The sequence below is a fragment of the Saccopteryx leptura genome, chromosome 9 (genome assembly GCF_036850995.1).
Source record: "Saccopteryx leptura isolate mSacLep1 chromosome 9, mSacLep1_pri_phased_curated, whole genome shotgun sequence".
In the NCBI taxonomy this organism is placed as follows: Eukaryota; Metazoa; Chordata; class Mammalia; order Chiroptera; family Emballonuridae; genus Saccopteryx; species Saccopteryx leptura.
The window spans coordinates 19,716,146-19,743,689 of record NC_089511.1 but is presented as its reverse complement, the minus strand read 5'-3'; the positions used below and the strand labels follow the sequence as shown (position 1 = coordinate 19,743,689).

Below are 27,544 nucleotides of genomic sequence, written 5' to 3'. Positions count from 1 at the left end.
CAGTACCGGCACAGAAAACACTAAGTCTGGTTCCAAGGTGAGTTTCCATTACCAAAAGCAGATCAGAAAAATGTTTAAGTCAAATAAGAATAGACAGTTGATGGCTCTCAGCATGGGGACTAATCCAGCAATGATGAGATTCACAGAGACAAGAAGTTCTTTTAACTAGTTATATTTGACTGAAGCAGGTAAGAAAAACATCTATTGCCCAATCTGTCTTCTAAGCTTTTCAGTTTTGTACTGTAAAATTTCAGGGCCTTGAACCTCAGGCTGATTATCAGTCTCAAAAGAAAACAATGGTGACCATCAACTGTTTATCTGTGTCATAGCAGAAGCAGTATGAGAGGTAGTTTAAAAAAAAAACAAAAAAAAACTGGGGAAGGATTCTTGATTAATACTCTGCAACAGCAATGCCTGGGTTTTTGTTGTTGTTGTCTTTTGTTGTTGGGAGAGGGAAGAAGTTTCAGGCAGGGAAGAGAATCGGAGCTGTGCAGAAATAAAGGAAGGGAGAAGGAGAAGGAAAATGAAACTGTCCCATAAGGCAAGCTTTAAAAGAAATCACTTATTCACAAAGGTTCAGAAACCCTTAACCAAAAGAAAGTATTAATAAAATTAACATTTCACCCATTTCTTAATGGTGAATATTTAAACCAGGACAGAAAATTTTTTTTAAAGAGAAATCTACATCCTAGACATAGAGGTGCCTACTGAAAACCTCTGTAAGAAATAAATCTGAGGGACCAAGAATTTCTTCCTGGACCTGAAATCAGGTTAAACTACAGCTCTATGAAAACCTATGTAGGTGGTCTTAAAATTTTCCAAACAGCTCTGCTTGCCTGATCTGCCTGAAGTACAGCAGTTTGACTGGAAACACTCAAAGCCAGACTCTACTTAACGGAGACTGTCCTTCGGGTACAACATTTGTAAGGAAAATGGATACTTGAAAACACTGCCTTTAATTACCGTTAAACCAAGGCAGGAGCCAAACTACATTTGGAAACTTCTAAATTATTACAGAATTTGGTAAGCTGAAAGGGATTCTTTTTCTTTTTTTTTTTTTTTGTATTTTTCTGAAGCTGGAAATGGGGAGGCAGTCAGACAGACTCCCGCATGCGTCCGACTGGGATCCACCCTGCACACCCACCAGGGGGCGATGCTCTGCCCATCCAAGGCGTCGCTCTGTTGCAACCAGAGCCATTCCAGCGCCTGGGGCAGAAGCCATGGAGCCATCCCCAGCGCCCGGGCCATCTTTTGCTCCAATGGAGCCTTGGCTGAGGGAGGGGAAGAGAGAGACAGAGAGGAAGGAGAGGAGGAGGGGTGGAGAAGCAGATGGGCACCTCTCCTGTGTGCCCTGGCCGGGAATCAAACCCGGGACTTTCGCACGGCAGGCCAATGCTCTATCACTGAGCCAACAGGCCAGGGCCGGGATTCTTTTTCTATACTGTATTTATTACAAAAAGTCCAAGGCTCAACAGTTTTAATTTAACTGAGACATCTCTAATTATCACAGAAAAGGATTAATTAAAGTTTCCTAAGTTTTCAAATGAAAGACCAACAACCATTCAGCAAAAAGTCTGGTGCTTGGCTACCTGGCTTACTTTAAATGCAAATTCCCAAGTCCTACCTCCAAAGATTATGAGTCAGTAGTAATGGAAGCCCAGGAAATATACAGGTCAAAAAACATGCGAAGGGGTTCCAATATAGGTGGCACAGGGAGAATTTGAAAATCCCCACTCAGCATTCCCAGGAATGGCCTTAATTACATACTGTACTACCAATGGAAAAAAAAAAAACAGCAAGAAGCAGCAATTTTTAGACTTTCAGACATTGTAATTCTAAAAATTTTTTCTATTGTTTTAATATAAAGGATGCTGTAATGGTAGCTGTGCAGAAGTAGATTATGGCTCCCCGATACAAGGCGCATTTCTTATACAAGTGGGAATACCCCCTGAATCAAATGTTGGCCTCTGAGAGCAATGTTTTCTGGACACATTCAATAAACAAATGAGGCTTAGCTCAAACTTTCTCTTAACTACACAAGTAAGGATTCAAGAATGGATAGTACATGTGTTAGGAGGGGAGGACAATCAAATCAACAGCGCTCACAAAGCATTTAAAGAACCATTTCATCCCCCTTCATAAACAATTCAACAGTTCAGAGTAGCAGAGTGTACTAAGACAGAAGAGTTAATTTACACACTCCGAGTTGCAGGGTAACAGATGGCAGACACTGCCAAGCAATCTCAAGCTGGAAGAATTCTTGTGTCTAGGCCAATGTTAAGTGCTGTGTCAAATGTGTTCAATAATTCCAGCTCAACGAGGAAAGGGAAGCAAGAAGCTAGAGGAGGAAAAGGGGAAGGAGCATCACTTCCATGATGTTCCAGGCAACTAAACTGCTGTTCCTTTAAACCAGAGGGTAGTGTAATAGCTATCTCCTGGACATAAATCAAGGAAAATTGTAAGGGAATACGGAGATGAACCAATTAGCTGTAGGAAGTAAAAAAAAGGCTTTCATATTTTCTTCCGGGTACATTGTGTAATGTACATTAAGGTTTTCCAATACTTAATCTTTTGTTTTTTGCTGTATCACTGTGTAAGTGGGAAGGGTGTAGGCCCATTTGAGTCTACAGGATGAAAGGATTAAGTTTGGAACTGGGAACAGGAGGGCCTGTTCTATTCAATTACTTCAGTCTATAACTCCTTCAAAGACTTGTAAGAAAAAAAATCAACTTTCTAATTCTTTTTCCAGTACAGAAATAATTATTATCATCTGTAGTATTTAATGTAAGAATTATAAATACTTTTTCTGCAACTGAACCCATAAACTAATTTCTTTCAAAACCATACAGGGCACAGCTTTGGAGGTTCAACTTTTTAACAAAGTAAATAAAAACATGAACAAATGTTTCCTACTGTTCAAGACTCAGCTATTCTTTTTTCCTGAGATGGTACTGAGTCCAGATTCCTGAAAAATAGAATTTTTCCTTGGGGGAACACTAAATACTTCTCTTGTTAAGGTAATTTTTTAGAAAGCAATTCTATTTGAGTGAAAAGAAATATAAACACTTGAAATACACAAGAGAAACAGATGACTTCTTACCTTGCTACCACTTTCAGGTTTAAGGTCATGCTGTTAAAAAAAAAAGGAAAACAATATCTTAAAACAATATATTAAAATATATGTGAATATACTCAAATGAACGCTCACTATTTGCTTGTTTCTAACCTTGGAAATTCTATCAGATTTACATTCTGATAGAAGTGAATTCCCTGAGAGACATCAGGGTCTGCAAAAGAGTCCTGTTCCTCCACCCCGTGCTCCATGCTGAGCACACTGAGGTCTCTTGTTAAAATGGTGTGGTGCCTGACCTGTGGTGATGCAGTGGATAAAGCGTAGAACTGGAACGTTGAGGTCACCGGTTCGAAACCCTGGGCTTGCCTGGTCAAGGCACGAACAAGCAACTACTACTATGAATTGATGCTTCCCACTCCTCCCCCTCTTTCTCTTCTCTCTCTAAAAAAAGTCAATTAATTAAAATCTTAAAAAACAAATAAATAAAATGGTATGGTTTAAAAACTCCACAGTTACCATCTTTAGAAAGGAATTTGCCAGAATAACCAAACCACTATTTTAAGTATAAATGTTATTAACTGCATTAAAAAAAATCAATTAAACAAAAGAAATCCAAAATCAGTTTCCTTAGTTTTTCAGGGAGACTGTCTGTTGCTTTACCAATAAGAAGCTACATCTTAGCAAAGTAAGGCTAGACGATGCTAGAGAAAATTTAGCCTGATGGCTGGACTAAACGAACTCCCACTGCTCTGTGGCTGGGAGCTCCCCTCTCCGCCAGTAGCCCTAGCTCAGTTGTTCTTACCGGATGCACATCCCCAATGTAGTACTGCTTCAGCATTTCTCTGGCATCAGAGGAGTGGCCGACATCTTCGAAGCTTTCACTTGCATCTGCACCAGCTTGTTCCAGCAGAACCTCTTCTCCGCCAGGATGCTACAAGAGAAAGATAGTTACTGAACAGAGGGCTCTCTGAAAAGCAAATCAGTAAAAGTTACTTTCCCCCACCCCCCTCTTCTCTTCTCTCCCTTTACTGGGAGTAATGGAACCAACCGACATTGTATGCCACCCGACAGGAATGGAATGGGAAGAGCACAACATAACTTTTGTGATATTTTGGCCAAAAATACACAATATGGATATAATTGTGAGGAAACCTAGGACTATCGCAAATTGAGAGAGAGTCTACAAAAGAACCGACCTGTGATCTCCAAAAATATCAAGGTTTTGAAAGCTAAGAAAGACTGAAGAACTGTTCCATCCTGAAAGAGCTGTTGGGAACAATGTGTGCTTTGCCAACATTATTGAGATAGCTACCGAAACCCGAATGGAGACTCTGGGCAAAGGATATATGAAATCCTTTATTTTTTAAAAAAATGTTTATTGATTTTAGAGAGAGGAAGGAAGAGACAGAGAAACAGGAACATCAGTCCACTCCTATATGGGCACTGACCAGGGATCAAACCAGCAACCTCTGCACTTCGGCACGATGCTTCAAACAACTGAGCTACCTGATCAGGGCATGAAATCCTTTCTTTTATTCTTGCAACTTTTCTATAAGTCTGAAATGGTTTCAAAAGGAAAAGTTAAATAAATAAATAGTATCAAAATAACTATCTTTATACATAGGAAGTAGTCTATCTACAACTTACAAGCTATATCACCACCCTGGATGAATTAAGAAATTGAGATATCTTTGTTTTCTTATTTGTAAAATGGAGATAATGAGTGCCTTTCGTATTTTTTTTATTTTTTTATTTTTATTATTTTTCCTCTTAAGTATTATTGTATTAAATAAGAATATGAAATACTTTGTACTCAAGAAGCGAAGTGTAGTTTGTATAACATGCTATCTTCTGTGATGTTAACAAGCAAAAACATATAGGTATGCATAAGCATAAGGTCTCCCTGGAGACACTGATGAGAACAGGTACCTGGGAGACAGCGTGGGAGAAAGCCTTGAAACTACATACCCTTTTTCTTTTTGACAAAGACAAAGAGAGAGTCGGAGAGAGGGGCAGACAGACAGGAAAGGAGAGAGATGAGAAGCATCAGCTCTTCATGCAGCACCTTAGTTGTTCACTGACTGCTTTCTCATATGTGCCTTGACAGGGGGCGGGGGCTACAGTAGAGCAAGTGACCCCTTGCTCAAGCCAGAGACCGTGGGCTCAAGCCAGTGACCCTATGGTCTATGATCCCACACTCAAGCTGATGAGTCTGCACGCAAGCCAGTGACCTCAGGGTTTTGAACCTGGGTCCTCTGCATCCCAGTCTGACGCTCTATCCACCATGCCACGGCCTGGTCAGGCCTACATACCCTTTTGAAATTGTTTCACCAAGTAAAGTATTACCTACTGAAAAAAAAAAAAATATATATATATATATATATATATTTTTTTTTTTTTTGTATTTTTCTGAAGCTGGAAACGGGTAGAGACAGTCAGACAGACTCCCTCATGCGCCCAACCGGGATCCACCCAGCACGCCCACCAGGGGCGATGCTCTGCCCACCAGGGGGTGATGCTCTGCCCCTCCGGGGCGTCGCTCTGTTGCGACCAGAGCCACTCTAGCGCCTGGGGCAGAGGCCAAGGAACCATCCCCAGCGCCCAGGCCATCTTTGCTCCAATGGAGCCTCGCTGCGGGAGGGGAAGAGAGAGACAGAGAGGAAGGAGAGGGGGAGGAGTGGAGAAGCAGATGGACGCTTCTCCTGTGTGCCCTGGCCGGAAATCGAACCTGGGACTTCTGCACGCCAGGCCGACGCTCTACCACTGAGCCAACCCAGAAGCACGTATCTGACAGTTAAGTTCTAATTCGAAGTGCAATCAGGTAAAATGGAAATTATATTCCCAACCACCCTGCTTGACATGAAAATATCACTTCAACAACCGAGAGGATAGATTTTTTTTCAGATAGAGAGATAGAGAGAGGAAAATTAGCACCGCCTTCTTCTATGAGCAATCCCACTATACTCACTGACATAATGTGATAGAATTAACAAGGGTCCTCCCCATGATTCTTATGGGCAAATGAATCAACAGGACATTCTTGGGCTCTGTCACAACCAAAGTCGTATTTCCACTGAACCTTTTTTAAGCCTATGTCACAGCAAGGAATCAAACCCACATTAGCAGCATCCTGATACATCAGCTATGTATTTGAGCTTCAGAGCATTTACTCTCTCTGAATCTGGGCCAAAATAATGCCAACGACTGATCAGAAATGATGCAGAAGCAATGACTGGAGCAGCTATGACAAAGTGGATGAAACAAATAAATAAAGACAAAGTGGGAAGTTTTGGAGCTAATGGATCACCAGTGGGAATTAGATTATGTCAAAGAGGAGCTCATGGTCAAAGAACTGCATGAAAGCATGTTCAAAAAGGAACTGCAGACCTCTGTTTTCTTGAAGACCAAGCAGGGATTAGCTCTGCTGGGACACTGGAATAGTCCTTAACCCTGTAACTTCTGTTTGAGCTGGAGCCTCTCAGAATAAAAAGGAGAAGGCATGAGCTGGTTGGTGGGCATGCTCTGAGTCGGGCTCCCCTTTATGTTTGATACCAGAAGAAATTAGGATTGTGTCGTGGGTAACATATAGGGAAAGAGCTATATTTAAAATGCTTTAAATTCTTTTTCTGGTGACTATAGAAATAAAAGACAGAGAAAGAGGAAAACTCAAGCTCATGATAATATATAAAAACTTTGCCTGACCAGGCGGTGGCGCAGTGGATAGAGCATCGGACTAGGATGCAGAGGACCCAGGTTCGAGACCCAGAGGTTGCCAACTAGAGCACGGGCTCATCTGGTTTGAGCAAAAGCCCACCAGCTTAAACCCAAGGTTGCTGGCTCCAACAAGGGGTTACTCAGTCTGCTGAAGGCCCGCGGTCAAGGCACATATGAGAAAACAATCAATGAGCAACTAAGGTGTTGCAACGCGCAATGAAAAACTAATAATTGATGTTTCTCATCTCTCTCCGTTCCTGTCTGTCTGTCCCTGTCTATCCCTCTCTCTGACTCTCTCTCTGTCCCTATAAAAAATAAATAAATAAATAAAACTTAGCAAAAATTCAATCTTTGAAAGATCGCCAATTATAACTAATTACCATGTACAATTAGCCTGAGTTCTAACCACAGTAAACTCTTTGTTTTCTTGTGATGCAACCCCCCTGTACAATTTATGTAGCTGTTATTTTTATAACTTCCTCTATAAAAGTAAACTACGGATGAACAAAACAACTCTTCCTATATTGTTCATTAAGCCTACAGAATGACATAAAGAACAAATGTGTCAAAACTTTATTCAAGTGCCTTCAGGATGACCAAGGATGGGTTAAACAACGACAGGTTCTGGATTTGCAGTTCAGAATATATCAAGTCCAATGAAAAATCAATGGCTCTGTACTGTATATGGCCACTCAATTGAATTAATGACCCAGTTATTCTGGATAAGATTACATATCATTATAAGAAGGGAGAAAGGCAATTTCTGGCAGATACACAGATAAAGGCTGCCCAGGAATCATTCTGTCTGGATTAAATGTTCCAGGGAGGTGGCAGGGTGCCATTTCTGCTGTAAAAGGTAGATATAATTTGCAAGTTGAGAACTAGAATCAAAAACAAATGACTCAAGACTCTACAAATTAAACCATCCTGCTTTCTTTAAAAGACAAATCAAATGTAAAAAGTAAAACTGAGAAATCAGAGTAAGATCTATGAATTATAAAAAAGGAAGAAAAAAAAGACCTGTCGATTACATCAATATCCTGGTTATGATATTGCACTGATTTTGCAAAATGTTACCATTGGGGGGAAATGGGTAAAAGGTACAAGAGATCTGTTATTTCTTACAACTGCTTGTGAATCTACAATTACCTCAATAAAGTTTAAACTAAAAAATCAAGTGGAGCCCTGACCAGATAGCTCTGCTGGTTAGAGCATCGCCCTGAAGCACAGTGGTTGCTGGTTCAATCTCTGGTCAGGGCACATACAGAAACAGATCTATGTTCCTGTCTCTCTCTCTCTCTCCCCTTTCCTCTCTTGTTAAAATCAATCAATCAATAAAACAAATGAGCTCTTATTAAAAAAAAAAAAATCAAGTGGAATTTCTAAGTATATACCCAAGAAAAATGTGTATGAATATATGTACTTACACACATGCAAATCATTGCAGAATTATTCATTATAACCCTAAAGTTGAAACAACTCAATGTCCCAAAAGGAGAGTATGAATAAACTGAGGGACAATGAAATGTTATTGTTTAATGTGTATTAAGTTTCAGTTTAGGATGATGAAAAATTCTCAAGATGGATGGTGGTGATGGTTGCACAATGATGTAACTGTACTAAATGCCATTAATCTGCACATTTAATTAGGTAGTGGTGATGATAACATTGTGAATATAATTAATGCCACTGAATTGTTCAGTTAACAATAGTTAAAATGGCAAATTTTACATATATTTCACCACAATAAAAAGAGAATAAAGTTAGGTTTACATAGTAATAATTACTATAAGCCAAAAATTTGCTTGTCTGAATCACAGCAAAACACAACAAATTAAGATAGAAGGAATTTAGGGGTCCTTCAGTAATCTGGATTGGTTGCCTACACTATTCAAATCTATTGGACAATCATCAATTCCTCCTTATTTTAATTAAATAAACCTAACATAAGGCGGTACATATTTCCCATTTTTCTCTAGAACCTGTTTTGCTTTTAATAAATATAATTTATTATGAATTTGCAAAAAAAGATTCTTTTGATCTAGATACAGTCTTTATGTTTTAAGACTAATGGATCTTGCCTCAGTTTATATATGTAAGCAATCACACAATATTACAAATAAAAATGTTCCAAATAAACTTTACTGCAACCAAGATCATAAACTGTCGGAAGAGATGAAACAAGGACTGTGATCAACTCATTTATTTCTATTTCAGTCAAGCAATAATCAAGTTAAATACTTTACAGACACAGAAGAAATTTTGTAATAACCTCTCGTGAAGGCTTTTAGTTAGTTCAGCTGTCCAAAAAATATGTGGTATGGAGCAGGGGAAGCATTTTGGCATTTTCCTTTTCATTTATGTTAATAAGTACAGTTGAAAAGAGGGAAGAGGGTGGGGGGAGGAGAGAAAGGGGGTTGAGGGAGGGAAGGGGCACAAAGAAAACCAGTTAGAAGGTGATGGAAGACAATTGAACTTTGGGTGATGGGAATGCAGCATAATCAAATGTCAAAATAACCTAGAGATGTCTTCTCTGAAGATATGTACTCTGATTTATCAATGTCACCTCCCCCACAAAAAAAAGAAGAAAATTTATGTTTTAATATAGAAAAGAAAGAGGACAAATTATTAACAGATTACTTCTAGATTACTAATTCTATAGAAAGGATAGGCAACAGGCAGAAAAGAGGAAAAGATAAAGAAGGACAGTTACATAATAAAAATCTTATTGGGGGAAAAAAATTACACAAATTCTCTGTGGGTAGTAACGCCATACTGATGTAATAAAACTGTAAACACAGGGGTAAGCTAAAGACCACCAGATTTGGAAAATATAATCTATTAACATTAAGTAAGATTGCAGAAGCTACAAAATTAAGCCATGGGATGAAAAGAAGGGCCTTTAGTCCTATTTTAGCAGAATACCTCATTAAAGTAGGATATGGAGGTTAAAATTTTGGAGAGGACAAAAACCACTTCCTAGAAAAGTCTGACAGGGCAGAGAAATAAGATACACCTGGGTGGGAAACAGAAAGAAACGGTACAAGTTCACAGGTAGGTCTTTGCCTTTGGATTAGAAAGAGACCGGCTAAAACTGGGGTGTCACCTACACAATGTCATGACTGCCCAGGGTCTGAAGTTCAGGTCTCCCGGTCCAAACATAACTTGACACCCTTATCCCACCAGGTGAGGAGCCACTGCTACACAGTTTCATAATTCCTTATACACCTTCAGGGTATTTACTTATCACAATTACAATTACTTATTTAATGTCCTTCTTCCCTCACTAGTAAGCTCCATAAGAACAGGGACCATGGCTGTCTAAATGAACGGCTGTACTCCAGAACGTAGCATGGCACCGGAACCACAGGGAGATGTAGGGAACACTCTGCCCTCTCTCCCTCCCACCTGCCTTCTCTCCCTCTCTGGCACGTGCTCGCCCATGCCCACATACAAAATAAATAAATAAAAGTCAATCTGTTGACCACAACCTCTCACCAGACAGTGCTGGAGGTTAAATTTCACATTTTTTCCCCAGGCTTCCCTACGACTGACCGCTCGGGACCGCTCAAGAAAAGATAGCACTTTTTCTACAGGTTTGTTAATTCCACAAGATAGGTAAAAATGCACAGTGTTTTAACCAGCCTTGGAGAAATTCAGTATGAAATGTTATTAGTCAAACTCTGAAGCATCCAGGGGTAATCCTCGGGTTGCACCAAAAGGAGTCTGCATTCTCAGTCCTCTGAAGGCGAGCCCACACTCTACCTTGCATGACGATTACTTACACACAGACCTCATCCTCCCTGCAGGTCCAAGGCAGCTAACTCACCTTTAAATCCTCACAGCATCTACAATTTAGTAAGCACTCAAAAGATGCTGCAAGAAAATATTTTTTTATAATAATAAAAATAACCGCTAGCCTGACCAGGCAGTGACACAGTGGATAGAGTGTCGGCCTGAGATGCTGAGGACCCAGGTTCAAAACCCTGAAGTTGCTAGCTTGAGTGAGGGTTCACCAGCTTGAGCTCAAAGGTCACTGGCTTGAACAAGGGGTCACTGGCTCGGCTGGAGCCCCCCCCCCCCCCCCCCGTCAAGGCACATATGAGAAAGCAATCAATAAACAACTAAGACACCAAACTATGAGTTGATGCCTCTCATCTCTCTCACTTCCCATTTGTCTGTTTCTGTCTGCCCCCCCCCCTCTAAAAAACAAAACAAAATAAAAAGATCCACTAGCATTTACTGAGCTCTTTATACCAGGAACCATGACAAGTCTTTATATGCACTATCTAAATTAACTGTCCCAACAACAACCCTGTGAAGTAGGTACTAATATTTCCATTTACAGATGGGAGGAGCCATTACAGAGCTTATTTGCCTGAGGTTACACAACTGCTAACTGGTAAAGTAGGAAACAACCAGGCATAAACCCCAAAGCCAGCACCCAGCTTTCAGAATTCTATTTCATAAATATAATTCACCAAAATTCTCTTCAAAAGACATTGTTAAGAAAATGAAAAGGCGCCCTGGCCGGTTGGCTCAGCGGTAGAGCGTCAGCCTGGCGTGCAGGGGACCCGGGTTCAATTCCCAGCCAGGGCACATAGGAGAAGCACCCATTTGCTTCTCTACCCCACCCCCCTCCTTCCTCTCTGTCTCTCTCTTCCCCTCCCGCAGCCAAGGCTCCATTGGAGCAAAGATGGCCCGGGCGCTGGGGATGGCTCCTTGGCCTTTGCCTCTGGTCGCGGCAGAGCGACGACCCGCAGGGGCAGAGCATCGCCCCCTGGTGGGCGTGCCGGGTGGATCCCGGTGGGGCGCATGCGGGAGTCTGTCTGACTGTCTCTCCCCGTTTCCAGCTTCAGAAAATTAAAAAAAAAAAAAAAGGAAAGAAAAGAAAATGAAAAGGCAAACTACAGACTGGGAGAATATATTTGCCATACTTATATATATTTGAAAGGTCTTGCATCTAAAATATATAAAGAACACTTTCAAGACAATAATAAGAAAACATACAACCCAATTAAGAAACAGGCAAGACTGAACAGACACCTTACAAGAAAACATGGCCAATCAGCCCAAGAAGATACTTAACATCATTAGTCATCAGAGAAATGCAAGTTAAAACCATAATCGTACATCAGTACACACCCACTGGAATCACTAGTACGGCTGAAAGTAAAATGACAAATACCATATCTTGATGATGATGTGGAGAAACCAGAAAACTCATGGATAGCTAGTGGGAGTGTAAAATGATGTAGACATTTTGGGAAAGATCTGACAGTTATTTAAAAAGTTAAAAAAAAAAAAAAAAAAATATGACCCAGCAATCTCACTCCTAGATATTTACCCAAGAGTAATGAAAACATATGTCCATACTAAGATTTGTACATGAAAGTTCATAGCAGCTTTATGCATAATAGGTCAAAAAAATGAAAACAACCCAAATCTTAAACAACAGATTAACAAATCTTAGAATATTCAATGAAATAAAATGCAAAAAATGGGAACAAATTGCTGACACACAGGGAAAAAAAAAACACAGCCTGGCCCATGGTGGCACAGCAGATAGAGCATCGACCTGAGGTCATAGGTTCAAGGCCCTGGGCTTGCCAGGTCAAGACACATACACAAAGCAACAAGCACACAATGAATAACTAAACTGAAGCAACTACGACTTGCTACTTCTCATTCCGTCCCCCTCTTCTTTCTGTAAAATCAATAAATAAAATCTTTAAAAAAAAGAAAAGAAAAAAGCCACAGATGCATCTCACAGAACTATTAAGCAAAAGACACTAGACACAAAATGGTGCCTACAGTTTTCTAGCGTTAGAAGTCAAATCATCTGACCTGGGGCAGCACAGTGGATAAAGTGTCAACCTGCGATGCTGAGGTTGCTGGTTTGAAACCCCCGGCTTACCTGGTCAAGGCACACATGAAAAGCAACTACTATGAGTTGATGCTTCCTGCTCCTCCCCCACTTCTCTCTTTCTCTCCTCTCTAAAAATCAATCAATATATATATCTCAAAAAGAAAGAAGTCAAATTAATGCTTGTATGAGGGCAAGAGCTGTAGAAATGTTTATGTATTGATTGTGATGGTGATTACACAGGTGAGACTTATCAAAACTCAGAAAACCCTACATATAAAATCTGGACATTTTATTGTAGGTACATTGGGTCTCAACAGATTTCACTTGTGGGGGAAAACCTAGAAAGCAAACTATTACTAACAACCCCAAATGTTTATCAATAGGAGACTGCTTAAATAAATTATGATCCATACAACAAATTCTACTAAGAATAAGAAGTGTTCCACGCAGCAATGTGGAAAGATTCCTGATATGTACAGTTAAGCAAACAAGGAAGGCACAGACTGGTGTGCACAGTAAAAACTGATGTGTTCTGTGTAAAAGCAGAGTGGGAAGGACTATGTTCATTTTTGCTTACATATGCTAAACAAAACTCTGGAAGGATACACAAGTAACAGTAGTTAACTTTAGCTAGCTAGAAAGGCTACCTTTCCTTCACTGTATACCTGCAGACTTATTCAAAGGTAAAAAAATTTAACCCAAGTTCCAGAAAAAAGTTACCTGTTCTATTTTCCTACATCACATTCCCAACCCTTCCAAATTATATTTAAAATGTGAAAGAAGTTAGCTGTAATACAGATCTAATTCCTTAAGTCTTCCCCATCTCATCTAATAGAAGCCCTATTCCTCCAGACCTGCAGGCCAAAATCTTTGGTGTCATCCTTAAACTCTTTCTCTTTCTTTAAATCCAACGTATCATTAAAGCCTTCCATCATCACAACACATCCAAAATCTGACACTTCTCACCACCCTGGAGCAAGCCACCATCTTTTGCCCAGCCTCCTTACTAAACTGGGCTCCTCAATCCTGCCCTTGCACTCCTCTGTCTCTTCTCAACCGTGCAGTCAGAGTGACACTACTAACCGTTAAGTCACACCATGCCACTCCTCTGCTCCACTGTGCTTTCCCTTCTCAGAAGTCAAAATTCGTTTGAAAACTTGCAAAGTTTTATAACTTGATCTGCTATCCCCTGATCATGATGACCTCATCTCACTGCTATTCAGCCACTATGACCTTCCACACTGTTTCTTCCTCAAACACACCACACATGTTCCCACTTCAAGGCCTTTGCACTAACTCCCTCTGCCAAGTGTTCTTCCTGCAGTTATCCACATAGCTAGCTCCCTCAGCTTCCGCTGGCCTTTACTTGAGGCATCTTAATAGAGCCATCTCTGGACAGAACACCTAAAATTTCAACCTATCATCCAAATACCCACACCCCATACACACCCACCGTCCTCTTCTCTGCTTCATTTTCCTTCTTAGCACTTACAACTACATAACACAGCATACAGTTTAGTTATTTACTCCGATTATTGTCCACTTCCCACAGATTGTAATCTCCATGAAGGCATGTGTTGAGTCTTCAGCACCTAGAACAGTAAGTGGCATGTAACACACACTTGATAAACATGTAAGTGCATGAATGAATAGGACTGGAATGAATAAGAAAATGTACAGACTACAGAACAGACAAGTAAAACAGCTAGCTGCAGGTGAAGATCTGCAGCTCAAGTTTCAGGGGAAGCCCTGGCACACCTGTCATGTCTCTGGCTCCATCACCACGTGGTAAGCCAGATTAGCAATCACTACTCAAGACTGAATTAATGCTCCCTACACAAGAGTGTTGCTGAGAAACTTGGGGAAAATAAAACCACAAATGAAAAACACTACCTACCCACTATGGACTATGTTTTAACATGCCAGAAACCTCCTTATTATGAGGAATACACCAAAGGACAGAGCTAAGGCTAGAATTCTGAAGCAATACCATGTAGACAAGAGAAATCTAAATCTGTAGAAATCCATGTAGACAAGATTTATCCCAGCCAGATTCTGCCACCATTCAACTATATGACCTAAATCTCTCTCAACATGTTTCTTGTAACATTAAAAAAAAAAAAAAACAACTCACTACTATCCAAGGCACTCTAATTATTTTAAGGATGAAATAATGGAAAAGTAATTTTAAAATCATAAAATGCCATACACCATACAGATGCAAGAAGTTACTAAACTTTATGATGTTAGTAACTTTATGATGTTGTGTTAACTTATTAGCCACTAGGAAGATTTATTGAAAACAATGTCCTCTGGGGGAAATTTTATGTTTTAAAATATTTTACAGATTTATAAATCAGGATTTAGAGGTTTTTACCCTGCCCCCCTGACTCCAAATAGAAAAAAATATTTTACTTGTACATTTGCTTCAGAGATAGAACAAATGAAAAGGAACTATTTTCTCAGTTACAATAGGGTTACATTATGCAAGTTTCCAAGGAATTATCAAAAGATTATTTAACTCAAAATAAAATGGTACAAAGCAATACATAATAAATATTTATATCTATAAACAGATGACAGCCTCAGGGATTGGGAGTAGGGAGAATGACTGCAAATGAGCAAAAGGGTACTTTTTAGAGTGGTGGAAATGCATTTATTTCATTGAGATTATGATTGGGTGAATATACTGTCAAGACTCATCAAACTGGACTTTCAAGTGGGCATACTTTATTGAGTGCAAAGTACACTTCAATACAGTTTAAACAAATGAACTGTCTCTCCTGTTTCTTTAAATTGAAAAAAGAAATCACTCAGTTGTACAATGGTCTCAAAGAGAATTTGTGTAATTAAATTTAATAGAACACCTTGAAGACTTAAGAGGATGACAGAACTTGAGTCAATGGCCAAAAAAAAAAAAAAAAGGTCAAGTCATGACCCTATGACCCTCTAGCCTCAAATTAGAGACCCTTTGAACTCAAATTAGAAAAAGATAAACGCAGCACAATGGGGGAGAGGGTGACGCTCAGCTTCTTAATAAGAAAATGAAAAACAAACAATGGTATTACTTCCGAGGCAGACTGGAAAGCGCAGAGGTTTGGAGCCCTTCCAAATTAGGTTCGAATGGCTCCCTGTTCAGTGTGTGACTTTGCGAGTCCCGTCTCTCTGAGCCTCAGTTGTCCTTTCTGTAAAATGGGGATTATAATGGCTTAGAGTTTAGCCTAGCACACGTTAGGTGTTCAATGCATAAGTAGTACACGATATTATAAGGTACCACAATTTAGTGCTGGCTGGAAATCATGCAGCTAGAAGCCCCCCACCTCGCCCCCAGTCTTCCTCTCGGAGAGTTGTGGCCCCTTTCGTATGGTTTATCGCTCTCAGCAAGCGCTCATTTCCCCCGACACCCCTCCCCCGTCCCCAGCAGCCTTTCCTGGCCCGACCACTCCACTCCTCATGCCGGCAGCTCCAAGAGGCTCCCCACCTCGTTAAGAAAGCGGGTGATATCGTAGACTCGCCCGTGGATCACCAGCCATATCTCCTCCGAGCTGTTGCGCTTCGCTACCTCCTCCAAACGGTAATATGTGACGGGGTTCTCCATGCCCTGCCCTTTTCCATCGCGGCCGCTTGCTTCCACAGTCGCCATAAGGCCTCTTCTCCACCGCTATCCGCGTTCGCTGCTAACTTCCTTGAGGAAGACCGTTCGCTCAGCCCTCCCGGCTTCCGTAACCAGGACCCATAAGGCCAGCGAAGGGTTCCTGGCAACAGCCAATCACACTTCCCAATAGTTCCTGGTTCTTTTCTTTTACCAATGAAACGAGGGATTTATTTTCAAGTCCCGCCCAGTCCTCCTCTGTTCCTCAGGACGTAGGCCTGGTTCGAGGCTTGCCTAACCAATCAGAACCATCCATCCCTTCCAATCTCGCCAACCAGATACCGTGATTTTGGAAAAGTGGAGACGTGTTGACAGGTGTCACGGGGGAGAGATTTCCCCTTCACTCGGCGTTCAGGCCTGCAGAGTCCTGAAAGTGGGGACCAAAACTCCATTTTCCTGTTTCCTTTTCCTTCGTGGTGGGTCCTTCCTAGGTCGCGCCAAGATCGTTTTCCCCATCGCCTGCGCAGCCTGTATTCCAGACTAGGGTTTACATCTTTTCTTTGCAAGAAATCTGGCGAATCCTGCCTAAGGCTGTTTCCTCACCAGTAAAATGGCCAGGAGAACCACTACCTTAAATGTGACCGATTAAATTATTGAGTGTTTCTGCAGAGTTCTTAGCACCTAGTACTCAACACATAAATTAAAAGGAGGTGTTCGAAAAGGCGGAGTGGCTGGCCGGAAGGAAGCCTTGGGGCAGCAATAAGGGTTAGGGGTGTGTTGTAAAGTATGTTACCCCAGATTCTGAAAAGTACTGTACCTCACGTCAGCAGGTTTACGTAAAGACACCAAGTCCAAAAATGAATTTTGAGGAGTTTTATTGATTATGCCAGCGGCATACACGGGGGGGGGGGGGGGGATTCTTCAAACCCAAATCATGCAGCCCCAAGTATATTTCAGAGGCTGGTTATATTATACTAGAAAGCCCGGCGGTCATACGAAATGACCGCTGTTCTAGATATTATAAATTGTAATTAAAATGATTTGTGCAAAGGTGTCTGCTTATTCAAACTGAATTACCCAGGGCAGGTGGCGAGGACGCCCCTTTGCTTATTGCCCCACGGGGTTGTTCCCCCTTCTACTTGCTTAATTGCTTAAAGTAGAGTGCAATGAAGGAAACCACTGGCGGTACGCTAGCTCAATAAATAAAGGTGATTTAAATAATAAAATGTTAATTCACATGTCAAAGATCTCTTTGTACACAACATTTCTTGTGTAGATCTTTCCATCATTTTTAAGCTCGCCTTGCAGAGGACCATCAATTATTTTTAATTTTACATTCATTCTTTCACGAACTCTTGAACAGGCAACATAAAGTTGACCGTGTCCAAATTCAGGCTCAGGCAAAAAAATGCCAACACGCTTAAGCGTTTGGCCTTGAGACTTATTGATGGTCATAGCAAAGGCAAGTTTTACAGGAAATTGTCTATGTCTCAATTGAAACGGCAACCCTGTTTGAGATGGAGCCAAATCAATTCTTGGAATGACGTGTATTTCACCTTTAGAGGAGCCAGTCAAAGACTTAGCTATTATGACATTATTTTTCAATTGGAGAACCTCTAGTCTTGTACCATTGTAAAGACCCCTTCTGGTGTTAAGATTTCTTAACAGCATAATAATTGCTCCAATCTTTAACCTCAATTTGTGAGGTGGCATGCCAGAAGGCAGGACTATTTCAATGCCGTGGCAACTTCACCCCATTGGCTAGTACAGTTACGCAAGCAACTAATAAGCTATCAGCGACAAACAGACACTTAAGCCGCATATAATAAAGATACCCTTTGACCACATACAGGTTGGAGGGGGCATGACACAATCATTAACAAGATTATAACATTTGTCTAGGGGATTTATAAAAAACATTAAAACTTTCAAGGTAATACAATCAAAGACATTCATAAACCTTTTAGTGTCTATCTCTCCTCCTTTGCCGAGGTACACGTTAATCTCAGGATTCCAGGAAGGGAAGGAGAGCCAAAATCAGTGTAGGCTGGTACGTAAATTTTGTCTCTTATTGAAAGGGAAAGGAAGCTCTTCAGATAACCTTAATCCTTTCAGAGAACTAAAACCAAATGACCCTAGTCATCCTTGTAAGTCAGGACACTTCTATATCCTTTTCCTCCATTTTTCAAAGAAAGGACAGGACAGAAAGCCTGACTTGTCCTTTAAAATGGCATTGCCAATACTAAGTTTTACCACAGGTGGAGTATCCCAAGTTTCTGCCACTACTAAGAATCTGATGTTCTTATGTCAATTATAGCTCAATAAACCTGGAGGGAGGATTGGTTTTTAAACTAATCTTTTGGTGATCAGAACATATCTACACTATTTTCGTTTCTACGTGTTCTAAAATAAAGATTGCCTCAATTGTCATGGACTAGCGGTCCCCAGCATTTTGGAATTACAAGTTCAGTTAATGTACAGTGTTGCGAGCCAATCATTTTTAACTGCCGTTACACTGACAAATTGATCGTGATAAAATATTTTCATTAAATCACTCTCTCAGGCTCGCCATAATCCATCCCCAGCATCTTCAACTAATATTTTACACCATTCACTTTCATAAGCTTTGTGCACCAGCCCCTGACTCCTACATTTGCTGGTATTAAATTCACATCTGTGGCCATACCAGGCCCATCCACTTAAGAGACCCTCTTCCTTTCCATGCTGACTTACCTTTTAAGCTCCTCCTCAAATTCTTCCTGCTTCACAAACTCTCCTACAATTCTGTGCTCCAGAGGTTCCATCTCCTTATAGTACCTAAGCATACTACTATTTCAGGAAACTCCTTGTATCTAAAATCTTAATTTTTCACATTTACCTCCCTAATTATAATGAAACTATCAGAGCAAGCCCAAGCAATTCTTAGGATATTCCACAAATTTTAGAGTCAAATACTTCCATTCGTTTCAGAGATATTCACTGAACATTTACTGGGTCACAAATACTGTAATAACCTTTAGAGATAAAAAGGTGACATAACAAATAAGCCCTCTGAAATAGAAATAATAATTATATATATAAACACATACACACATATATATATAATATAAGTTCTAGAAATAAAGGTTTGTACCAAATGCAACAGGAAACAGCTCTGAACACATATTTGTTAAATGACAATTACTCTTGATGTCTATGATTCACCTGAGGAAGCCATGTTAAAAGAGCAGATTCCTTGCCCTTGCCGGTTGGCTCAGTGGTAGAGCGTCGGCCTTGCGTGCGGGAGTCCCGGGTTCAATTCCCAGTCAGGGCACACAAGAGAAGCGCCCATCTGCTTCTCCACCCCTCTTCTTCTCCTTCCTCTCTGTCTCTTTCTTCCCCTCCCGCAGCCAAGGCTCCATTGGAGCAAAGTTGGCCCAGGCGCTGAGGATGGCTCTGTGGCCTCTGCCTCAGGCACTAGAATGGCTCTGATCATGGCAGAGCAACGCCCCAAGATGGGCAGAGCATCACCCCCTGGTGGGCATGCCGGGTGGATCCTGGTGGGGCACATGTGAGAGTCTGTCTGACTGCCTCCCTGTTTCCAACTTCAGAAAAAAATAATAATAAAAAATAAATAAAAATAAAACAAAAGAGCAGATTTCCTCCCATCCAGACATGGAGTCCCTTCTTCAACTTGAATCTTGGCTTGCCATGTTACTTTGACCAATAGATTGTGGCATGAGTATTACTGCGCAAGTTATGAAGTCTAGACCTCAAGAGGCCTTGAAGTTTCCATCTGCACCATCTTAGAACATGACCCCAAGATCATGATGCCATGAAGAAGCCTGGGATTAAAGACCAGATGTTTAAATGCTGTCTTAGCTGAGCCCAACTCTTAATCAACTTGTCAGCTGAATGCGAACACATGAATGAGTAAGGCTAAATCAGCAGAATCGCTCATTCAACCTACAGAATCAGGAGATATACTAAAACATTGTTTTAAGATACTAAAAATATAAACAGAAAGATAGAAAAAAAGAGCCATGGCTGAATAGCTCGATTGGTTGGGGCAATGACCTGGAGCGTGGAGGTGGCCGGTTCAATTCCTGGGTTAGGGCACATACAGAAACAGCTCGATGTTCCCATCTCTCTCTCTCTCTCCCTGCCTCTCTCAAAAACAAACAAACAACAAAAACAAAGATAGGAAGGAAAAAAGGAAGAATGAAAGAAAGAGAAAGATTTACAGATCCATGTCCAGAGATTCAGGTCCCGTGAGTCTGGATATAGAACCAGAAGATCAACATTTTTTACCAAGTATTTTGGATGACTGATGAGAGTGATCTGTGGATAACTTTGGGAAACACTGAACTTTTTTTTGAAGTATATTAGATATATCTTTATCTCTCATACAATGAATCAGTAAAATTACACAGCATTTCCTTTTATACCACCATCTCTAGGATACTGAGTCCAATAGTGTTTTTAAAAACCCTAAGAGGATAGCCTGACTGTGGTGGCGAAATGGATAGAGTATTGACCCAGAATGCTGACACTGCTGGTTCGAAAGTTGGGCTTGCCAGGTGTTGGTCAAATAAGTTTGTAAATATGATAGATATGTTTGCTCGCTTACAGTTTGCATTGGGTGTGGGGGACAGCTATAAGCAGGCAGGGTCGTTACAGCCTAAGTTTTAAAACTAAGCCTTTCCCACCCTAAGTGACTTTGTATCAGAGGCTTCCTTGTTTGTATATTGGATTAAAGGTTTTTATTTCTACACTATAAAATGGGGCAGAGGAGCCCATGCTGGGGGACAGCAGAGAAAGGCCACGTGGGGGAGAGGAGAAGCAGCCAAGATGGCAGAGTGCTGAAGGAGAAGCCAGTTTGTGCAGAGTTTGTGCAGAGAGAAGAAGATGGGGAACAGAGGTTAATAAGGCTGGTGAGCTAGAAACCTTTGATTCGAGGAAACTCAGATAAGTCAGTGGCTTTGGGAGCCCTGAATGGAAAGGGAGGTGTTTTCCCACTGTGTGTATTTCTTGCCCACCGGGTGCAAGCTAGGATTAAAGCTAATGGCCCACCAGTTCTTGGCTCCATTGTTTCATTACCATCTGTCTGAATCAAATGTGAACCTGCATGTGAATGGCCATGATGGCAGCTACTGGCTTTACACCAGGTCAAGGCACATATGAGAAGCAATCAATGAACAGCTATAGTGAAGCAACTTCAAGTTAATGCTTCTCTCACTTTCTCTGCTTTTTCTCTAAAAATCAATAAATAATTTTTTAAGTGGGAGGAGGGGAAAAAGTGAGCAAACCAGATGCACCCCTACCAGGATCCACCTGACAACCCCTTTCTGGGCCAATGCTTGGATCAACTGACCTATTTTTAGTGCCTGAGCCTGATGCACTAGATCAGCCAAGCTATCCTCAGCACCTGGGGCTAATGCTTGAACCAATCAAGCTACTGGCTGTGGGAGGGGAAGAGGGAGAGAAGGAGGAAAGGGAGGAGGAGAGAAGCAGATGGCTGCTTCTCTTGTATGCCCTGACCAGGAGTTGAACCAGGGATATCCATATGCCAGGTGATGCTCTATCCACTGAGCCACTGGCCAGGGCAAATAAAATATTTAAAATAAAACAAACCCTAAAAGGATAGACTGGATGAACCCCTGAGCCATGGGAGAAGTTGAATAGATGAATTTGGAGTACCACAAAAGCAAAAGTGGGCTTTCCAAGAGAAAAGTGGGTGGGATTCCTCCAGTAGTGGTGATGCCACAAGCTTCCTCAAAGGGATCTGGGCAGGTGACTAGACATTGGAGGGGAAGGGCTACAAGATACATGAGGGATTGGACCCTCAGTGCCAGGGCTCCCTGCTGGTAGACATACTTGAGCCCTAGTGCAACGGCGAGTTACCCCTTGCTCAAGCCAGCGACCTTGGGTTCAAGCCAGCAACCTTTGGTCTCAAGCCAGCGACCATGGGGTCATGTCTCTATCCCATGCTTAAGCTGATGAGCCTGTGCTCAAGCCAGAGGAGCCCGTGCTCAAGCCAGCCACCACAGGGTTTCAAACCTGGGTTCTCTGTGTCCCACTCTGACACTCTATCTACTGTGCCACTGCCTGGTCAGGCAATATTTAAATTTCTGTTGCAAAATTTCAAACAGTTAAGTAAAAAGAATAATACAATGAATTTCCATATACTTCTAATTTAGATTCACCTATTTTTAATACTTGTCCATATTTGATATATGTTTATTATCGTTGTTGTCAATAATGTTAAACCATTTCAGATTAAGTTGCAGACAGCATGACCCTTTACCTCCAAATAATCCTGTATCTTCTAAGAATAAGAAAATACTCTTACCCTAGAGCTGGATGGCTCAGTTAGTGAGTCATCCTGATGTGCAAAGGTTGAGAGTTGATCCCCAGCCAGGACACATAGAGGAACACATCAATGTTTCTGTCTCTGTCTTTCCCTTCCTCTCTCTCTAAAATAAGTAAATTAATTCTTTTTTTTTTTTTTTTTTTTTTTACAGAGACAGAGAGAGTCAGAGAGAGGGACAGACAGACAGGAACGGAGAGAGACGAGAAGTATCAATCATCAGCCTCTTGCCGCGACATCCCAGTTGTTCATTGACCGCTCCCTCACATGTGCCTTGACCGCGGGGCTACAGCAGACCAAGTAACCCCCTGCTCAAGCGAGGGACCCTGGATCCAAGCTGGTAAGCTTCGCCCAAACCAAATGAGCCCACGCTCAACCTGGTGACCTCGGGGTCTCAAACCTGGGTCCTCCGCATCCCAGTCCAACGCTCCGTCCACTGCGCCACTGCCTGGTCAGGCTAAGTAAATAAATTTTTAAAGAAGTAAATACTCTTACATAACCCTGGTATGATTTTTAAATTCATGGAATTTAACATTCATTTTAAACTGTCATCTAACATACTGTCCATATCATTTTTCAATTATTATAATAGTGTCCTTTGTGGAATAATGGTGTATCTATGTGATCCAGGATCCAATCCAGAATCATGCAATGCACTTATTTATGTGTCCTTATTCTCCTTTAATCAGGTACATTTCATCAACCTCTTTTTCTTTCATGACATTGACATTTTTTAAAAGTATGGCCTCAAATGGAATTTGATTCAGAAAAATACTGTGGCCTGCATGTACTGATTATAAATTCATATTTACAACTTATAACATATGTTAGCCATAAAGTCTAGCTTGGAATCCAGTCCCTGCCACTCACAAACTTGGTAACATTAGGCTGCTTTCTCAATCTCTTTTTTCAACTGGATAGCCAGTTATTCCAACTCCATTTGATGAAAACACAATTCCCTATTGACTTGCTTTTATGTCTTTGTTTAAAATTGATTGACCATATAAGTGTGTGTCTTTTTTGAACTTTTTATTCTTTTCTAGTTATTTGTCTATCCTTCTAACAATTTCACACTGTCTTAATTACTATACCTTTGTAGTAAAGCTTGAAGCCAGGTAATGTAAACCTTTCAGCTTTGCTCCTACTTTTCAAAATTGTTTCTCCTATCCTTTGTATTTCCACATAAACTTTTAAGTCAGCTTGTGGAGTGCTCACTTCGGCAGCACATCTACTACAATTGGAATGATACAAAAAGGATTAGCATGGCCCCTGTACAAGGATGACATGCAAATTTGTGAGTGGTAGAGCGTCGGCCTGGCATGCGGGAGTCCCGGGTTCAATTCCTGGCCAGGGCACACAGGAGAAGCGCCCATCTGCTTCTCCACCCCTCCCCTCTTCTTTCTCTCTGTCTCTCTCTTCCCCTCCCACAGCTGAGGTTCCATTGGAGCAAAGATGGCCCGGGTGCTGAGGATGGCTCTGTGGCCTCTGCCTCAGGTGCTGGAATGGCTCTGGATGCAACAGAGCGACGCCCCAGAGGGGAAGAACATCGCCCCCAGGTGGACATGCCAGTCAGGCGTATGCGGGAGTCTGTCTGACTGCCTCCCATTTCCAGCTTCGGAAAAAAGCAAAAAAAAAAAAAATTTGTGAAGCATTGCATATTTTGTATGTTTCTCTGGTGGGCATCCTCAACCCCTTTGATTAGCTGGGAAGAAAGGATATGAATCAAAGTACAACATGTGGCCTCAACAGCAAAACTGACTTTTTATTATTTAAAAAATCAGCTTGTTGAACCAAGTGATCAAGGTTACTGGTACATTACCAGAGATAAATCATGTTGATAGCATTTACCCCCTCATGATGAGAAAGGCCCTTTACCTCTATGGCATTCTTTTCCAAAACCCATGATCCCTATCTAAGCATGAGAAAAACATGAGGCAAACTCAAACTGAGGGACATTCTACAAAACAAAAGCTGTTAATATCTGTAAAAGCTTATAGATAAATTTATAGAGCATGAACATCTTAATAACTTTAAGTTTTTACAATCCACAAACATGGCATACTGCTCCATTTATTTGAATTCTTTTTAACTTGTAGCTTTCAGCATAGAGGTCTTCTACATATTTTGTTAAATGTACTTTTAAATATTTTATGGTTTTTAATACTATTATAAGTGGAATTACTGGTATTTCATTTTACAGTTGTTTGCTTCTATAATCGAGAAGTATAATTGACTTTGTACGTCGACTTAGTATCTTATGACCTTGCTAAATTCACTTATAGTTCTAGGGGTTGTTTTTAGATTTCTTAAAATAAACTTAAATGTAGCAATCATGTCATCTGCTAATAGAGACAGTTTTACTTTCTCCTTTGAAATCTGTGTACCTTTTTGTTTTCTTGCCTTATTTCATTGGCTAGGCTTTCTAACACAATATTTAATTAAAATGGTGAAATGAGCATTGGATTGTTCCCAGTTTTAGGAAGAGGAAGAAAGCATTCAGTCTTTCAAGATTAAATATTATGCTGCCTAGATTTTTCAGGGAATGCTCTTTATCAGATAGAGGACAGAATTACCTCTGAGCCAATTTTTTTTAATCATAAAAGAATACTAAATCGTAAAAAAAAAAAAAAGAATATTAAATCTTGTTAAAAATTTTTTCCTGCATCTGTTGGGGTAATCATATGATCTTTCTCTTTTATTCTGTTACTATGATGAATTACTTTAAATGGTTTTCAAGCACTTATCCATTTCTGTATTCTTGGGATAAAGCTTACTTGGTTATGATGTTGGTCTTTTTTATATATTGTTGGATTCAATTTGGTACTATTTCTTAAGGATCTTTACATCTATACTCATGAGAAATAACAGTTTGTAATTTTTTTCTTCTTGAGGGTCTATAATAATTTTTTTTCAAGCTCTTTGATAAGTATTTACTAAATAGCTATAGCAGGGGTCGGGAACCTATGGCTCATGAGCCAGATGTGGCTCCTTTGATGGCTGCATCTGGCTCGCAGATAAATCTTTAAAAAAAAGCAATGTTAAAAATATAAAACATTCTCATTTTTACAATCAAATCATTTCCTACCGCTCATGTTCATGGTTGCGGGTGGCTGGAGCCAATCATAGCTGTCCTCCGGGACAACACCAAGTTTTTATTGGATAATGCGTAACATACACGGGTCGTTGTATGGCTCTCACAGAATTACATTTTAAAATATGTGGTGCTTATGGCTCTCTCAGCCAAAAAGATTCCCGACCCCTGAGCTATAGCTAAGTACACTGTCAACATGAGTATTGAGCAAAACTAAAGAAAGTGCCTGCCACAGAGTGCCCTCAGTAAATGCTGGCTATTTTGAAGTTATTTCTAGATGCTATACATTAGACCCAGTTCTTAAGGAAACTTACTAAGAGGAAGATGGCACTTACCATATGTAACATTTTTAACATTAACATTTTACTTTTGCTTTTTTTAAAAAATACCATTCGTAAGGCTTGCATAAGCTGCTTGCATTATTTTTTTATTATTTTTATTTATTTATTTACTTTTTACAGAGACAGAGAGTCAGAGAAAGGGATAGATAGGGACAGAGAGATAGGAACAAAGAGAGGTGAGAAGCATCAATCATTAGTTTTTCGTTGCGATACCTTAGTTGTTCACTGATTGCTTTCTCATATGTGCCTTGACCATGGGGCTACAGCAGACCGAGTAACCCCTTGCTCAAGTCAGCGACCTTGGATCCAAGCTGGTGAGCTTTGCTCAAACCAGATGAGCTCAGGGTCTCCAACTTGGGTCCTTCCACATCCCAGTCCCACATTCTATCCACTGCGCCACCGCCTGGTCGGGCAACTTTTGCTATATTTACATATTAGAAAACCCTCCCTCCACCAGCTGCTGTCCAAGTGTGTGCTCTGAAATTTATCCCAGATAACAGCATGATCAGTATGTGAGATGTTGCTCCAGGGGAGTTGTTATTTACTTTGCAAGTTCGCTTACTGCTGTTATATAAATAGTAAAATTGGAACAGGAAACTGTCAAGAAAAACACTGTGCATGCTCCTTGAGAACAGAGCAAGGGACGAGGATTTGCAGACAATCAAACACACCTTCTGTATTCATTCTCACACTTTTTTTGTGTATGTGGGGGAGTCCCCTTTTACATTCCGGGAATGGAATACAATGAGGTGGCCCTCAAATCTGTTCTTGCCCTTCTCAAAGTATTATGTTCCCTGGCAACCTATTCTCCTCCCCTGCCAGAAAGACAAACTATTAAAGCCATCACAGTGCAATACTCTCCTTCCCTTCCCAGGTCCAGGCCTGGGATATCTAGTGTTAATGTGGCTTCAGGAAGTTGGTGCAAATTTAGGAGCCCATATCCTCAGGGAAGTTTTGACTGCAAGCATCCTAGAGTTAGTCCAACCCTGGGTCAGCCAGACATCCCTAGACTATTGGGCAGCCTTATCTGGAATTTCTCCCAGACCATCCTGTTGAGTTGCATGCTAATAGAGTCCAACCCCTACCAACGTAGCCCAGTTTCTAGAAGGGAAAGAAACTATAGCTGTGCAAACAGCCATTGACAAGGATACTTTTTTCCTTGGGTTGGTTTTCCTGGCTTCAGATCACCCACTTTTCTTCTGGTGTTTACATTTATGTGTTTCAAAATATATGTATTTATGCCTGACCTGTGATGGCGCAATGGGATAAAGTGTTGACCTGGAATGCTGAGGTCGCCAATTCGAAACCCTGGGCTTGCCTGGTTAAGGCACATATGGGAGTTGATGCTTCCTGTTCCTCCCTCCAACCCCTTCTCTCTCTCTCTTTCTCTCTCTCTCTCTCTCAAAAAAATCAATAAATAAAATTTTAAAAAAAGAAAAGGAAGAGTGGAAGACAGAAAGTGCTAAAATATACAATCAAGAATAGATGTGGCCATGGCCAGGTAGCTTAGCTGGT

The 27,544-nt window shown here is 40.8% G+C and overlaps 1 protein-coding gene, 1 non-coding gene and 1 pseudogene across 2 annotated transcripts in view; 2 read left to right on the top strand and 1 right to left on the bottom strand.

Moving 5' to 3' along the window:
* The window catches only part of CYB5B (cytochrome b5 type B), a 32,562-nt gene extending 16,179 nt beyond the window's left edge, over positions 1 to 16,383 (bottom strand). The window contains exons 1-3 of the mRNA XM_066348256.1: positions 16,138 to 16,383; positions 3,876 to 4,004; positions 3,101 to 3,130 (exon numbers count right to left, since the gene is read on the bottom strand). Coding sequence (XP_066204353.1) covers positions 3,101 to 3,130; positions 3,876 to 4,004; positions 16,138 to 16,299 — 321 coding nt within the window. The 5' untranslated portion in view covers positions 16,300 to 16,383. The remainder of the gene's footprint in view (positions 1 to 3,100; positions 3,131 to 3,875; positions 4,005 to 16,137) is intronic.
* LOC136381043 (ER membrane protein complex subunit 3 pseudogene) lies at positions 4,956 to 6,521 on the top strand (annotated as a pseudogene).
* Positions 16,384 to 23,804: 7,421 nt separating the features above from the next.
* Positions 23,805 to 23,911, top strand: LOC136381615 (U6 spliceosomal RNA). Its single transcript, XR_010747107.1, has one exon. It is a non-coding gene; the product is annotated as a U6 spliceosomal RNA (small nuclear RNA).
* The last annotated feature ends 3,633 nt before the right edge of the window (positions 23,912 to 27,544 follow it).